Raw genomic sequence first — 14,762 nt, forward strand, 5'->3', positions numbered from 1 at the left:
TCCTTCCTTAAATAATATATGTAGAAGTCTGTATGCTTTTAATTGCGTTTTGTGTTAACCCTTTTTACTTTATTAGTAGTAGTAGTAGTAAAAGTATAAATATAAGGCCAAGATTCTCCAGCTTATTGTGGGCTCAGTTATGGGGCACGTTATATTTAAAAGAACTATCCTTTGTTTTTATTTTTCCAGAATTCGTAAATACAGGCGCGTTCATGATACCTTCAAATGTTAATGAGAAGTTCTTCTGACATTGAAGGCTTAGGTTGTCTCAACCGCGCGCGCCTTATTCAAGCTTTTACGCAGCTTAAGTAAAGCGTACATTGAGATCATCGTCATTCTATTTTTAGAAACCTGCATGTCGTCAACATTGCGTCATTGTAGTAAATATAATTGCAGTTTTGTTTAATGTGACGATAATTGTGTACTTTCATTTTGCTGCGAGAGTAGCTCGCTTTCCGTGTGAAATTATTGTGCTTGCTTTTTTGGGCTAATTTAAAAAAGACATCACAAATAATCGTTTTTTTTTGCAAAATATGGCTCCAAAGAAGATTCCTCTTTCAATTTTCCATAAAAGCTTCAAGGAACAACTTCCTGTAGTTGAGATATTCAATTGTCTATCAACTCAAGAAGCCGAGAAGTCAGAAACTGATGTACAACGCAATGATGAGCTTGATGATGTTCCTTTGACGGGCAAATGCTCTTCCTGCCCCTTTAATTTCAGTGACAGAGCAGAACAGATTTTGCATTACAAAAGTGATTGGCATGGGTACAACTTGAAGAGGCTTCTGAAATTTCAAGAACCTATAAGCGAAGATTACTTCGTGTCCACAGTTATTGCGAATGCGGACTCTTCCAGTATTTCGGGAAGTGATTCAGAATCATCCGATCACGAATTATCCGATAATTGTACGTCTTTGTCGGTGACAGATAATATTCCAATAAATTATCAAATGAAACTTCATTTGACTGCCCGAAGTACCGATACCATTTTGTCTATTCACAAATGTCTAGTGGTGAGACGAAAAGAACAGATCTCGTCAACTGATGCTTTAATACATCGCTTGAAAACACTATTTATGCGAGAAGTTATTCGAACTGTAGTTGTCATGTTATCTAGTGGACATTTCGCGGCAGCGGTGTTTGAAAACGAAACAGCTATTGTGCATAAAACTTTCCATAAATACGTTGTCCGGGCAAAACAAGGAACCTCTCAATCTTCAAACGATAATCGAGGAAGTAAAGCAAAATCAGCCGGTGCCAACTTAAGAAGGCACTGCGAAGCCAGTTTAAAAGAGGATATCACAGAATTGCTCAAATCTTGGTCCAAGCATTTGGGTGATGCAAACTTGATTTTCATCAAAACGTCGACCGAAAATAGTTCTGTGTTTTTTGGAGGTAAAAATCCAATTCTATCCAAGCAAGACGAAAGAGTGCGTAATATACCTTTTCCAACCCGGAGACCAACATTTTCAGAGCTTAAGCGGGTTTTTCAGAACCTGACACAGATTACAGAGTTAAACAAAGCGGAGTACGTTGAAAGTAAACTTAGGAAGAAGCCCATGTCACCTTCGAAGAAGTTCAAAGAGAAACATAGCTGTGTAAATGTTTTACATAGTGTTGAGAATAAAGAACCTGTTAGAGATTCAGATAAAGAGGTTAAAGACGAATTTGATAAAGAGCAATCTCCAATTCAGGAATCTCAACGAGAATCACCCCAACAAACGCCTGAAGAAGTTGAAAATGATATGCTACAACGTGTCAAAGATTTGTACACAAGCGATACCAACGAGTGCTTCGAGTTTGTTTTGAAAAACATTGAAGATTTGAGAGAACTTAAATTTCTAAATGGGGACTCATGTCTTCATTTCTTTTCATTGAGTAACGATTCCAGATTTATTGAGACGCTTCTTGAAAATGGGTTTGATTTAACGGAGAAAAATGGTAAAAACAAAGCGCCCTGCCAGTTGGTGTCTCAGAAAAATGCCCGAAATGTGTTCAGGCGCTTTAGAGCAAAATATCCGGATAAGTACAATTACCCAGTAGCTGGAGTGCCTGAACCTCTGAATGAAGAAGATGAGAAAAGCAGAGCTGAGAAATTGGCTCAAAAACGAAAAGAGAACAAACAAAGAAGAAAAGAAACTGCCAAAGTTGTAAAAGACGCTGCTGAAATTGAGAAAATTGAGCAAAATCAAAAGCAAGAGTTTCTCCAATTAAGTGACCGCGAAAAAAGAGCGTTAGCTGCCGAGAGACGACTGGGTGGCAATTCGGCGAGTAATTACGCTTTGAGATGTTTTCTATGTGGAAAACATATTGAAAGCTTGATTCCTTTCAAATATAGTGATAATTCTTTTTGTTCGACTGATTGTGTGCACGTGCACAGAAAAGCATCAAATAATTCAAAACAATAGCATTTGTTATAATAACGTTTCAATGAATTCGAATTCTATGAATGTTTCTATTTGGTGCTGATGAAATTATATTCAATTTTTTTGGTTAATGTTTAGTTCGGGAAGTTAAACGATTATTGCGTCTATTAGTTTAGCTCATACACGGTATTGCGCGGAGATTTAGAAAACTATAACTTATTAAAATCAACAAATGGTCATACTCGAACTTTATTTGCTCTCGAACAAAGCTGGAAGCACTTAGTGTAGCCGCGTGTCTTTTTGTAAAATTTTTGTCTGACTGATTTTTGACTTTTTGATTAATTTTTTGAGTGGTGTAATCTAAATTTTATCACATTCTGAGACAGCTGAACTCAATTGGCGATCGGTTACTACTTGCAAGTAAATTGTAAAGTGCCAGAAAAATAGTTTTATTTTTCATTTCAAATTCTAATAGTGGTCTCTTGGTCTAATAACGCAAGTTCAAGCCCCTTAGTGAACTTATTGTCCCCTTTCAGGCACGCTATGCTCACCGCTGCAAAAAATGTAGCTTTTCTAAAAATTTAAAGTTGATTTTATGAAATCCTATATATATTTTTCTGAACAAACGAACAAGATGGCTCGTGCGAGTCTGTGCGTAGCACAGTATCTTCAAACTTAACTCTCAGAATTGCTAAAACAATCATTAACTTTGTCAGAGAAACCGTTGGGAGTATCCGAAAGCAACTCATATGCATTTGAGAAAATTACTTGCACTGTTTGAACCAAAAAATTTGCGGTCTTTTTCGGCAGAGGAAAACAAAAATTCGGTAGCATATTCTTGAAAGACACAAGGAGGCTCGGTAATGTGCTTTTGCACATAAAGTTTTGACCCCGCTCATCCACTTTATTGGCTTAATTGTCTACCAAATGAACAGATAGAGAATCCCAAAAATTCAAGTACTTTTCAAAAAAATGTATGCGAACAAAAAGATCGCCTCCAACGCAAAAAAACTCAGTGGAATAAAAACAATGCCGCATTAGATTGATGAGATCAGCCATTACTAAGAAACCAAGTCAAGACAAACAACAATAACGACAAACATTAATTACATCCAAAACTTTGTGTCCATTTAAAGAAAAAACTTAGCAAAGCCAAAATAGCTTCGGATAAAACTGAAACTAAACAAAATTACTTGTACTTCACTAGAAAGGATATGGGACCACTCCATAACAAGGCTCGGTATCAATTAGCCAAAAAAGAACGAAAAACAGCAAATGTTTTTAAAAACAATTAATTTCAAAGTAATGAAAACCATTAATAGCAATTGAAAACATCCAACATTCTTATGATCACATCTGCCTCTATAGGAGGGCAATAAGATTGGTCATTATTCTTTTTTGCGGTTACAAAAAGAACAAAAACAAAAAGATAACAAACGAAAATTCAAATAAAACTTGCGAGAAACCGCTGTCGCAACTGGCGCCTCTAAATATGTTCACTTGAGCCCTCCTCGGACGCCAAAAATGTGGTATAGGACCTCTCGTTAATGAGAATAGATAACAGGTAGACAATAAAGAGAAAGGCCAAAATTAAGTAATACTTGTTTTTTTCGAAAGCAATTTTTTTTCAAAGTCATGAAAGCAAATAGCTACAAAAATAAATAAATGGGTTCATCTGTTCGTCTAAAGGAAGCGCTTGAGACCTGTAATTAATCAGAATATAATCTAACATCTACTAATAGAACATCAAATATCGTCAAAAATCAAAAATTAATTTTCTTTTTTTCGAAAAAACCCTGTCGAAGCCAGTAAATTCATAAAAACAGTTGATGTTTAATAAAAACATTCTTTAATGAAAACAATGATGCTGTATACTTGCATCTTCCCTGGATTACAATAATGTTATGACCTGTATTTAACGAAACTATGTAATAAATAGACAAAAAGATAAAAAGTGCGTTCGAAAATTTTGAAAGCAGAAGTTCGAAAATTTTATATTTGAAAGCAAATGAAGTCATTTTGGCCACCAGCTATCTACTCAAATCAGAATACAGGCTCATTTATTCCTGCATAACATAAAAAGCCAATAAGATCTGTCATTTTGTAGGAAATTTTATTCGACTAAAAGACAAAGTAAAAACGACAGTTAAAGACAAATGTAAAATATTCAATCAAGTTCTTCGAGTAAGGGGTGTTGAAGCCGTTAAAACCATAACCTATGTCTTTAAAGAGTTTTATATGTTCAATTGTGCCTTTTTTGAAAGCCAATAATGTAATACGTGAACTGTCAAAAATGTGACAATGAGAAAAAACGTGAAAAATGGGCCAATGCCTAAAAGCTAAAATAAAGATTGTGAAATCTAGTAGTATCAAAGCCAGAAAACCATAGTTTAACACAGAACCCAAAGAATATTAAAATTTAATTCAGTAGAAAGAATAGGAAGAAGAAGCATTCTTCTTCTGCTGACACTAAGCTACAAGTTGACCAAAGTAAGAGAAAAGTAGTGGCAAAGTTCCATAAGCTATTTTTTAAAACATTTTGAAAAGTCAACACGACCATATTATTTCGTGTATAGAAACTAAATACATTTATTTGGAACTGCTTACAAAGCTATTTGGAGCTATCATTAGTGATCTTTGATTTGATCTGCTCTTTTATTAATATAAAAAACATCAAACTTTTTTTTAAAAAAAGGCCAACTGATTACAATCCGAATTATTTTTGGATTGTAACATTCCAAGGTTGGACCAAAGCCAGGCTTGCTATGGCCGTTCGTCCTTTATGAGCACTCAATTGTTTCAAATATTATAGATCTTGATAATTTGTTAGTTAAAAGTTAAAATAAATGCTGCTGTTTTGATAATCAAAACGTAAGGTTAACAAAAAATGCGAAATGCGAAAATTTGAATTGCTGACTCAATGGAAGGTGGAGTAGGACTAGCTCCCTTTGTAGTTTACAAAGATTGTTTTAATTGATTTTGGGCGTGTATTCCCGGCAAATTTAATCAGAGTGGACCACAGAATCTTATTTCGGGCAATTTTCTTTGAAAAAAGCTGAATTTTGCTATATTTAGCAAATTTTTAGCGGAAAAAATGGAATAAAATAGTCAACATTATCTTTTTGTCTTGGGAAATAAAGTCAACAATTCTATTGCTAACGATTTTTACATATTTTAGCAAAACTAATGAAATTTTAGGCAACACTTCCGGAAAATTTGAATAAAAATAACCCAAGTCGGTCTAATATTTACACTAATTTAAACCATGAAAACTCGCCCTAGAAAACGAAAAACGAAATTCAAATAAATCTTTTTAGTTTCATTGTCTGCGCTGGACGGGCTTTTTAATGATACCCCATAAAAAACCATTTGGGTGTATTGTTCCTTCCCCCTCTCAAGAGGGGCCGGAACAATAAATGATATAATTTGAAAGACACAGTCGAACGAACCATTCAAACACACACACACGCACACCACGCTTTATAAGAACAAACAATGAAACAATTATAAACCCCAATTCCAACAAAAACATTTTAGATTTTTTTTCTTTTTGGCAACTCAAGGTTGGTTACGTTCAGTTAGGCCTGCTTCGTTCTTCTCTAAAAAAAACCAGGCGTGGACTAGTTCAAGCAATTTTATCGGTAATTGTAATTTTGGCACTGAACATTGAACAAAAGTTTTTGAATGTTTTTAGGAATTTACAATCGATAAGCGATTTAGTTTTTCAGTTTACAGAAACGCCCAGTCTGGGAAAGATCAATTCGAAGAGCAATTTCAAAATACAGAGTGAAAAACTTTTTATGGTTTTCAATAAAATATGAACATTTGTTTTTTAAACTGTCGATCAATAAACTCTACCTCTCGTTCATCTGTATTGCATTATAATAGAGGAGCTTAGTTCGAACGATGTGGTCTGACAACATAAGGAATACACCTATTTCAACTATAATAATGAGTTTGGTTGTTTTGATGATCAGGGCCTGAAATCGGTTTTTTAACGTCTCCGTGGTTTTGGAAATTGGCTTCTGCAACTGGTAGTTGTGATGAAATGAGACGAATTGTTTGCATGAACAACTCAGTGTCAGTTATTCATTTTCAAAGGTAATTTTTGCTGTTTTGAGAGCTCTAAATTGACTGAAGTCTTCTATATTCCAAAAAATCTTCGATACAGAGAAACAGTTTTTCTGACAATAGTTTTTGGTCGAAATAAAACAGAGGGACGGAAATTTTTTAAATCATTTTTCAAAAAAAACGTATTTTCTTTTTCAAAAATTTTGGACAAATAGTTAAAATCGTTACTTTTAGGCTGGAAACTGTCAAGAATTACTCGTGGCAATAAAACTCCTTTAACCTAACTTAGTTTACTCCGTTTTCCCGTTTGTTTTCATTTTAATTTTTAGCGCGATCTGAGGGCTACAAAATGTTTTTTCTCTACGATGCCTAAACAAATGGTAAAAATTTAACTGAAGAAAAAAAGCCAGCCTCGCAAATATATTTCCCCCATTTTGAAAACATGTTGGAACATGAAGCATAATTTTGATTGAAACTACTCGTTTCTCTAGTTGCACGTAACAAATATGCAGTTCTTGAAATAAAAAAACAAGATAAAACAGAAAATAAAAATGTACTTGAAAACCGCAACGTAGGCATATTTTATCAATTCTGTTTTTCCGAATTAATAAAAGACAAGTAAGCTTTAAAAAATTTGGATCTCAATCTTTCATTATGTGATTTTTATTCAAAAATAATGTTTTCTTTTTCTGTATTTCAATGTTATTCATTAATTGTCTCAAATTTAGTAAGCAGGCAAATTTAGACCACTGATAAATGTCGGCCGGATTGTGTTGTTACACTTTTTGTTGTAATTCTTGTACTTGTCGATATATTTTTGGTAGGACAAGAATGGTTTATCAATATTTTAGCGAAAGCTACCTGGTTCTTATTTGAAGGTACAAACTTAGCACCAAGTCTGAATCTCCAAATGATTTTATAAATTTCTTCACGACAGTTTGATTAAATCTATCACATCTTATTTTGTGTCACATCTCAAAAATTATTCTTCGCTGAATTTACTCGCGTTTGAAATGAGATTTTTATAAGCTGATCGTCTCCAGTGTTCCCTGAATTTAACAGCTCTTTTGAGCCTGTTTTTGTAAAGCTATCAAATACTACACTCCATTTTTTGAAAATGTAGAGATAAATTAAAAGGAGTACAGTTACGTTGATGGAACTATCTGCTCGAATATTATAGTAATCCTTGCTTAGCAATTGGACTTTCAGTCAGAAGTTTATTGTTGTCGATAGGAATGTTCATCGGTTTCTAGTTGTCATACAAAATTTGCTGTTCAAAAGAGTAATTGATGGTATTGCTGTACGATGATCGAGAACGCATCTTTGCGTTTTGATTAAATAACTTTTTATTCTTTAAAATATAGTTGTTTCGAGTTTTTTGTAGTTTTTTGCGGGAGTTTCTTAGATATTTGGTCAACTTACTCAAAACGCCTTTGTTGAATCTGCTCCAAATTGATTGTTTTTAGAGAATTCAAGTATCTGACTGAATCTGAAAGGACCATTTTCTCTATCAAATCATTTTTTTTGGCAAGCTTGAGAGGATTGATGGAACATTAAACGCTACTCATAGACTCACACGACACTTCTTGTGGCATCTTGGAGTCTGCGTGACGTACATTTTCATAATCTTTCCAGAAATTCATTAATTGTGATCAGGCAGGCTTTAAAGTCTTTTTTCTTGAAAATCAGGGTTTTCAGGCCGGATTTTTCTCTTTCGTTATTGTCTTTAAACGATCATTTTATCAATGGGAGACATCAAATGTTTTTTTTTTCATGAATCAAATCAGTTATTTATTTGTGCAAAATTGGCCCCACCATATCAGTCTTTTTTCGAATAAATCAACAGGAGAATCAAAAAGGTTTTGTGGAGAGCTGAGAAAAAGCTGAATATTAATATGGTACAAATATAAGCGATTATGCAACAATTTCTATTTTAAAATTTCAGGACGAATTTTTAAGTTTTTTGACATTAAAAGCTTTTATAAAAAACTTTTATAAAATGTTTGGACGGAATCTGGATCAATAAGCTCTCTTAAGAGTGAAACGGAATCAGAACTCTTCACATTCTGTTACCAGTCAGTTTCTAGTTGATGGCAGTCACCAAGATGGTTCTTATAAGGTGCAGAAATTTGATGTATTCTTTCAGTCGAGTTGTAAGTCTTCGAATCGTTTGGTTAACGTATACAGCTTAAAATCATCGCAATTTCACTATGGTTTTAAGCAAAGAAGGCGAGCATTTGAGTTTATTGGTAATCAAAATACTGCAAACCAGAAAATTGAATTCGTCAAAATGAAGACATCGGAAACTTTTAGGTTAGGTTATATCTAATTTAATTAGTACATTCAATTATTACATTTAATTAGTACATTCAGACACATAATTAATGGGCGGCAAACTGATAGAGAGAATACAAATGTTGATAGTGTAGAATGATTTGTTGGCAAGTACCAAGAAAAAATATTAGGAAAAGCGAAAGGAAACCAAAATATATTTATTAATGGCCGCGAAGCGATAGCGGCTATTATTGGGGATATCGTGGTTTTTTACAATCCAAGAATTGGATTGTATTGGTGTTGTCTTTTTAATTTTGTAAGATGTTTTCACACCTTTTTTGATGACTTTGAGCATTCAAAAGGGGATAAACAGGTAAAGCTCAGCGGGCATCAAGTTTCATCAGAGTTCCTTAGACGCGTTTAGTTGTCCTTCAAGTGTTTAGAGAGGTGAAGCTAATGGAAACGCCGTAATTCAAGGTTAAAAGGTGATTTTGAGGAGTTTTTGAGACCAAAAGGCTTCAATTTTTTGCGGTTTTGTCATTTTTCGGATTTTTTGTTGAACTAGTTTGTAAATGCTGATAAAAGTCTTTTGCAAGACATAAATACTTTTTATGATCCAAACATTAACAGTCAATTTCATACTAATTTTTACAATTTTTTTCAGTTTTGAAATTTTTGTTTATTTTTGAGTTTTTTAGCCTTGGTTGGTAAGGAACTTCCTCTAGGGCTTGACAATAGGTTACTGCATATTTTCTAGTGGTAGTGGAATGGTTTTAAACGTCACGAATTTTACCAACTTGCATTTTTTAAAAAATTTTTTAACCTTTATCATTTTTAACTCTTTTCGAGCACCAGGAGCCAGGAAACCTAGAGTTTGATAATATGTAACTGAAACATCTTTTTCGCTATGGAATGGTTTTCAACATTTTGATATCACAAATTTTAGCAAAATTTTCAAGTTTTAAAATTTTTTGCTATTTAGGTTTCTTCGCCTAGGGCCAAGGAATATCCTCATGGGTTTGATGATAGGTTACTGCATAGTTTTTAATGGTGTTGGAATGGTTGTTAACATCACAACCTTAACCAATTTATTTGATAAAAATTGCATTTTCTTTTTTTGTTACTTTTGATATCAATTTTATTTTTTTTCGAGCACCAGGAGCCAGGAAACCTCCTCCAGGGTTTGATATGTTACTGAAACCTTTTTATTGGCCTTGGCATGGTTTGCAGCATTTTGATATCACAGTTTTCAGCAATTTTTTGATAAAAGCTTGCTATTATTTTTAAGTTTTTTAAATTTCTGTTGTTAAAATTTTTTCAAATCTCCAGGGTTTGATAATAGGTTACTGCATAATTTCTGGTGGCAATTAAATAAATTTTAATATTTTAATGTCACGAACTTTGATAAAATTTGTAATTTTCAAGTTTTGAAGTTTTTTGGCGTAAGCGGCCAGTCAACTTCCTTTAGGGCTTGATACTATGTTACTGCATGGTTGTTAGCGGCAATGGAATTGTTTTCGATATAACGAAGTTTTGAAATAGTTTGATAAAATTGATTTTTATTTCAAATCGTCTGATATTTATCATGTTGCAAATTTATCGATCTTTATAAGCCAGTGAAACTATTTTAGGCTAGAAATAGCAATACTGGATAGTCTCTGGAGACAATGAACTGGTTCTGAAAATATTAATTAAACGAATTTTAGCAAAATTTTGTTGAAGTTTGGAGTTGTTTATAATTTTTGTTTGAACTTTGTCATTTTAACGACGCTGGTGGCAAACGAAACTTTAAATTTTGCAGATGAGTTCTTGACAGAACTCCAGTGAAAAAATGGTTTTGAACATTTTTTAAGCGAAATTTAGAAACTTTAAATTTTACACTTTTCAGCTTTTTTGGAGCCTTTATATTTCTCTTTATCTCCCTTTAGTGGCAAATAGACCTCTTTCAAGGCTTGTGCGTGAGTAAATGATTATATTGAATTTTATCGTATTTGGCCTACAGGGTTAAAGCTTCAAGAAATTCAGCAATGATTATTTTCTGTTTGGTGTTTAACTATTTAGTTTGTCAACTACTATTTTGTTTTTTTTTGGCTGGGATTGTTCAATTGATCTTGTCAGATACATTAACTTAACTTGTCAGTTTTTCAATCAATTCCGTGGATTGTTTTTCAGAACTTGTCCTGTTATGTTTTTTAGTTCGTCGTCTCCATCGATGATTCTTGCGACCTCTTGAAACTGACTTTTTCAGTGACTGCCTTGCAGTTAAAATTTGTGTGCGTGACGTTATTTCTGCTTTGTCAATTGCGTGACTTACCTCACTCAAAGAAGTGATTTCTGAACTCACTTATGGAACTTTAAATTTTATGAACATTTACTAGTTAAAGATGAATAGTTTTCATCGAAGTAGTGCCAAAGTTGTTTGCCCTAATTCTTGAGTATTAGTCTAATTTTCGATTTCGAATATCAAGTTTGAAAAAGCTGTGTTAAGGCTTTTTCTTTATCGGCCGTATGTGTCTGAAAATTGACAGTCGGAATCTAACCCAAAAAGTCTAGTGGTCTATTAAAGGACTGGTGGTCAATCTGTCTCTTATTTTTTTTTTACTTTTTTACGATTCATAGAAGTCCACAAGCGTCTATCACGGCTATTTGCCTTCAACCTGTCAGCTTTGTTCAAAGATACAACTTTTGCTTCATCAGAATTTGTCCATAATTTTCATGTCTTTGAGGTCTTCCATGTTTTAATTGGTTTCACTATTTCAGCTTTCGATAAAGAAATATTAAAATTTACTCAGGTTTTTTATTTTTGATATTTGATTAGCTTGTATTTGATTTTTGAGATTTGTGTTTTTAACTGCGAGACGTAAAGCTTATAGTTTGAGTTATAGTTTGAAGCAGTTGTTGTAAACGTATATTTTCATTCAAACATTTTTCTTGATCGTTTTCTTCATGATCGTTCTTTCAATTTCACTTCTCGAGTGACTTTTCACGCTCGATTTTTTGATTTGCGTGATTTTATTTCGGAGTATTGAGAAATTGAGTTGTAGTAACCGTGTAGCTTGTTGATAATGTGGACGAAACTGAGCCTGGAGCTCGCGGAATCGAACCCCTCACTAGGCAGAATTTTTCAATGGTTGATTGAGGCAAAATCACAATAAATTTCTTCATAAAGTTCAATTGATTTGTTTTGGAGAAACCATGTGATATGTATTTTTTCGAGCATACATATTGGCAGCTTCTTCAATGACTGATTATGGCCCAATTTCATTAAAAAACCACTGTCAACCTTTTTCAAGTCATTGATTGGATGAATTTGTATCGGAACAAAATTGAAATTTTGTTTTTTGCTCTGAGTTGATATCCATAAGTGGGCTTTTATCTTCGACCATTTTTCGCTTGAATTTATTAAAAATGTAATTGCTGATTTTTTATGCTGGGTTCTTCCAGAAAACTGTGCTAAGCATATGAAGATTGACATTTTGCTGGCATAAATATCTAGTATCTTTTAAAAGCTGTAAACTTGTATCTGTTTTATCAATTCTTAGACAGCAAAACTATCGAAATTTGAGTGTTTGTAGAATGCATTTATAACCCTGTTTTCTTTTTATTAGCCGCACAGTGATAGCTGGTGCTATTATTGGCCTTCTATATATTAGGACGATATGACGTCATAATCACTTCAAATGTGCTTTCTCTTTTTTCATGCAATTTCAACTGAATCGCATGCGTGACGTCATTTGGAATATTTTTGTAGCGATTTTTTTTTGTTCATTTGTGTGACTAAGTTTTTGGTCACGCGTGACTTACCCGCTCTCAAAAATGACCTCCTGACTCTGAAACTGACTTTTCTTTGGACATTCAAAAAGAGATAAGGCCAGGTCAGTGCTTGCCACTCTAAATGAAGGTTTTTGGAGAGCAGCTAATAGAAGCAGCAACAGCTTATACAGATCCGTAATCAAAAAATAACATCTCACAATTTAACAAAAAGAAATTTCTCTTTGGTGTGTTTCTTTTACTATCTTTTTGAGACTGCAGATCTACGAAGCTATTGCGGCTATTTTCTGGCAATCCGCCAGCTATGTTTTTTAACTGCTCTCGAATGAGGTTGCATACATATTTTTATGAAAACTTTTTGCTTCACTGTTTTCTTCCAGAAAAAATTTTGGTTTCCCTTTTCGGGTGACTTTTCACGCTCAGCTGTTTGATTTTTGAGTGATTTCATTTGGGAGCATTGAGAAATTGATTCGTAGGAGCCGTGTAGCTTTGTAGTTAAAGTGCAGCACACTGAGCTGGCGGTCTTGAACTCCTCAATAGGCAGGATTTCTTCAATGATTTATTGAGCCAAAATCACATTAAATTTCTTCAAAAAGTTCATTTAATTTGTTTTAGAGAAACCATGTGATATGTATTTTTTCGAGCATACATATTGACAGCTTCTTCAATGATTGATTGTGGCCCAATTTCATTAAAAATCCACTGGCAACATTTTTCAAGTCATTGATTGGATGAATTTATATCGGAACAAGTTTGAAATTTTGTTTTTTGCTCTAAGTTGATATCGATAAGTGGGCTTTTATCTTCGACCATTTTCGCTTGAAATTATTAAAAATGTAATTGCTGATTTTTTATGCTGGGTTCTTCCAGAAAACTGTGCTAAGCATATGAAGATTGACATTTTGCTGGCATAAATATCTAGTATCTTTTAAAAGCTGTAAACTTGTATCTGTTTTATCAATTCTTAGACAGCAAAACTATCGAAATTTGAGTGTTTGTAGAATGCATTTATAACCCTGTTTTCTTTTTATTAGCCGCACAGTGATAGCTGGTGCTATTATTGGCCTTCTATATATTAGGACGATATGACGTCATAATCACTTCAAATGTGCTTTCTCTTTTTTCATGCAATTTCAACTGAATCGCATGCGTGACGTCATTTGGAATATTTTTGTAGCGATTTTTTTTGTTCATTTGCGTGACTAAGTTTTTGGTCACGCGTGACTTACCCGCTCTCAAAAATGACCTCCTGACTCTGAAACTGACTTTTCTTTGGACATTCAAAAAGAGATAAGGCCAGGTCAGTGCTTGCCACTCTAAATGAAGGTTTTTGGAGAGCAGCTAATAGAAGCAGCAACAGCTTATACAGATCCGTAATCAAAAAATAACATCTCACAATTTAACAAAAAGAAATTTCTCTTTGGTGTGTTTCTTTTACTATCTTTTTGAGACTGCAGATCTACGAAGCTATTGCGGCTATTTTCTGGCAATCCGCCAGCTATGTTTTTTAACTGCTCTCGAATGAGGTTGCATACATATTTTTATGAAAACTTTTTGCTTCACTGTTTTCTTCCAGAAAAAATTTTGGTTTCCCTTTTCGGGTGACTTTTCACGCTCAGCTGTTTGATTTTTGAGTGATTTCATTTGGGAGCATTGAGAAATTGATTCGTAGGAGCCGTGTAGTTTTGTAGTTAAAGTGCAGCACACTAAGCTGGCGGTCTTGAACTCCTCAATAGGCAGGATTTCTTCAATGATTTATTGAGCCAAAATCACATTAAATTTCTTCAAAAAGTTCATTTAATTTGTTTTAGAGAAACCATGTGATATGTATTTTTTCGAGCATACATATTGACAGCTTCTTCAATGATTGATTGTGGCCCAATTTCATTAAAAATCCACTGGCAACCTTTTTCAAGTCATTGATTGGATGAATTTATATCGGAACAAGTTTGAAATTTTGTTTTTTGCTCTAAGTTGATATCGATAAGTGGGCTTTTATCTTCGACCATTTTCGCTTGAAATTATTAAAAATGTAATTGCTGATTTTTTATGCTGGGTTCTTCCAGAAAACTGTGCTAAGCATATGAAGATTGACATTGTGCTGGCATAAATATCTAGTATCTATTAAAAGCTCTAATCTTTTATCTTTTATCCAGTCTTAAACAGCGGAAATTTCCAAAATTGGGTGTTTGTAGAATGCATTTATAACCCTGTTTTCTTTTTATTAGCCGCACAGCGATAGCTGGTGCTATTATTGGCCTTCTATATATTAGGACGATA

General features: G+C 33.6%; 3 protein-coding genes across 3 annotated transcripts in view; all 3 read left to right on the top strand.

Moving 5' to 3' along the window:
• The window catches only part of LOC142353246 (uncharacterized), a 534,761-nt gene that overhangs the window by 477,987 nt on the left and 42,012 nt on the right, over positions 1-14,762 (top strand). The window lies entirely within an intron of this gene.
• LOC142353211 (serine/threonine-protein phosphatase 4 regulatory subunit 3-like) overlaps positions 1-14,762 on the top strand; it is an 84,364-nt gene that overhangs the window by 38,209 nt on the left and 31,393 nt on the right. The window lies entirely within an intron of this gene.
• Positions 331-2,497, top strand: LOC142353003 (tRNA endonuclease ANKZF1-like). The gene has a single exon (XM_075405181.1). It carries the CDS (start codon positions 534-536, stop codon positions 2,406-2,408), a length of 1,875 nt encoding a protein of 624 aa, XP_075261296.1. The 5' UTR covers positions 331-533; the 3' UTR covers positions 2,409-2,497.

Source organism: Convolutriloba macropyga, chromosome 14 (genome assembly GCF_964194025.1).
Source record: "Convolutriloba macropyga chromosome 14, txConMacr16.3, whole genome shotgun sequence".
Classification (NCBI taxonomy): domain Eukaryota; kingdom Metazoa; phylum Xenacoelomorpha; order Acoela; family Convolutidae; genus Convolutriloba; species Convolutriloba macropyga.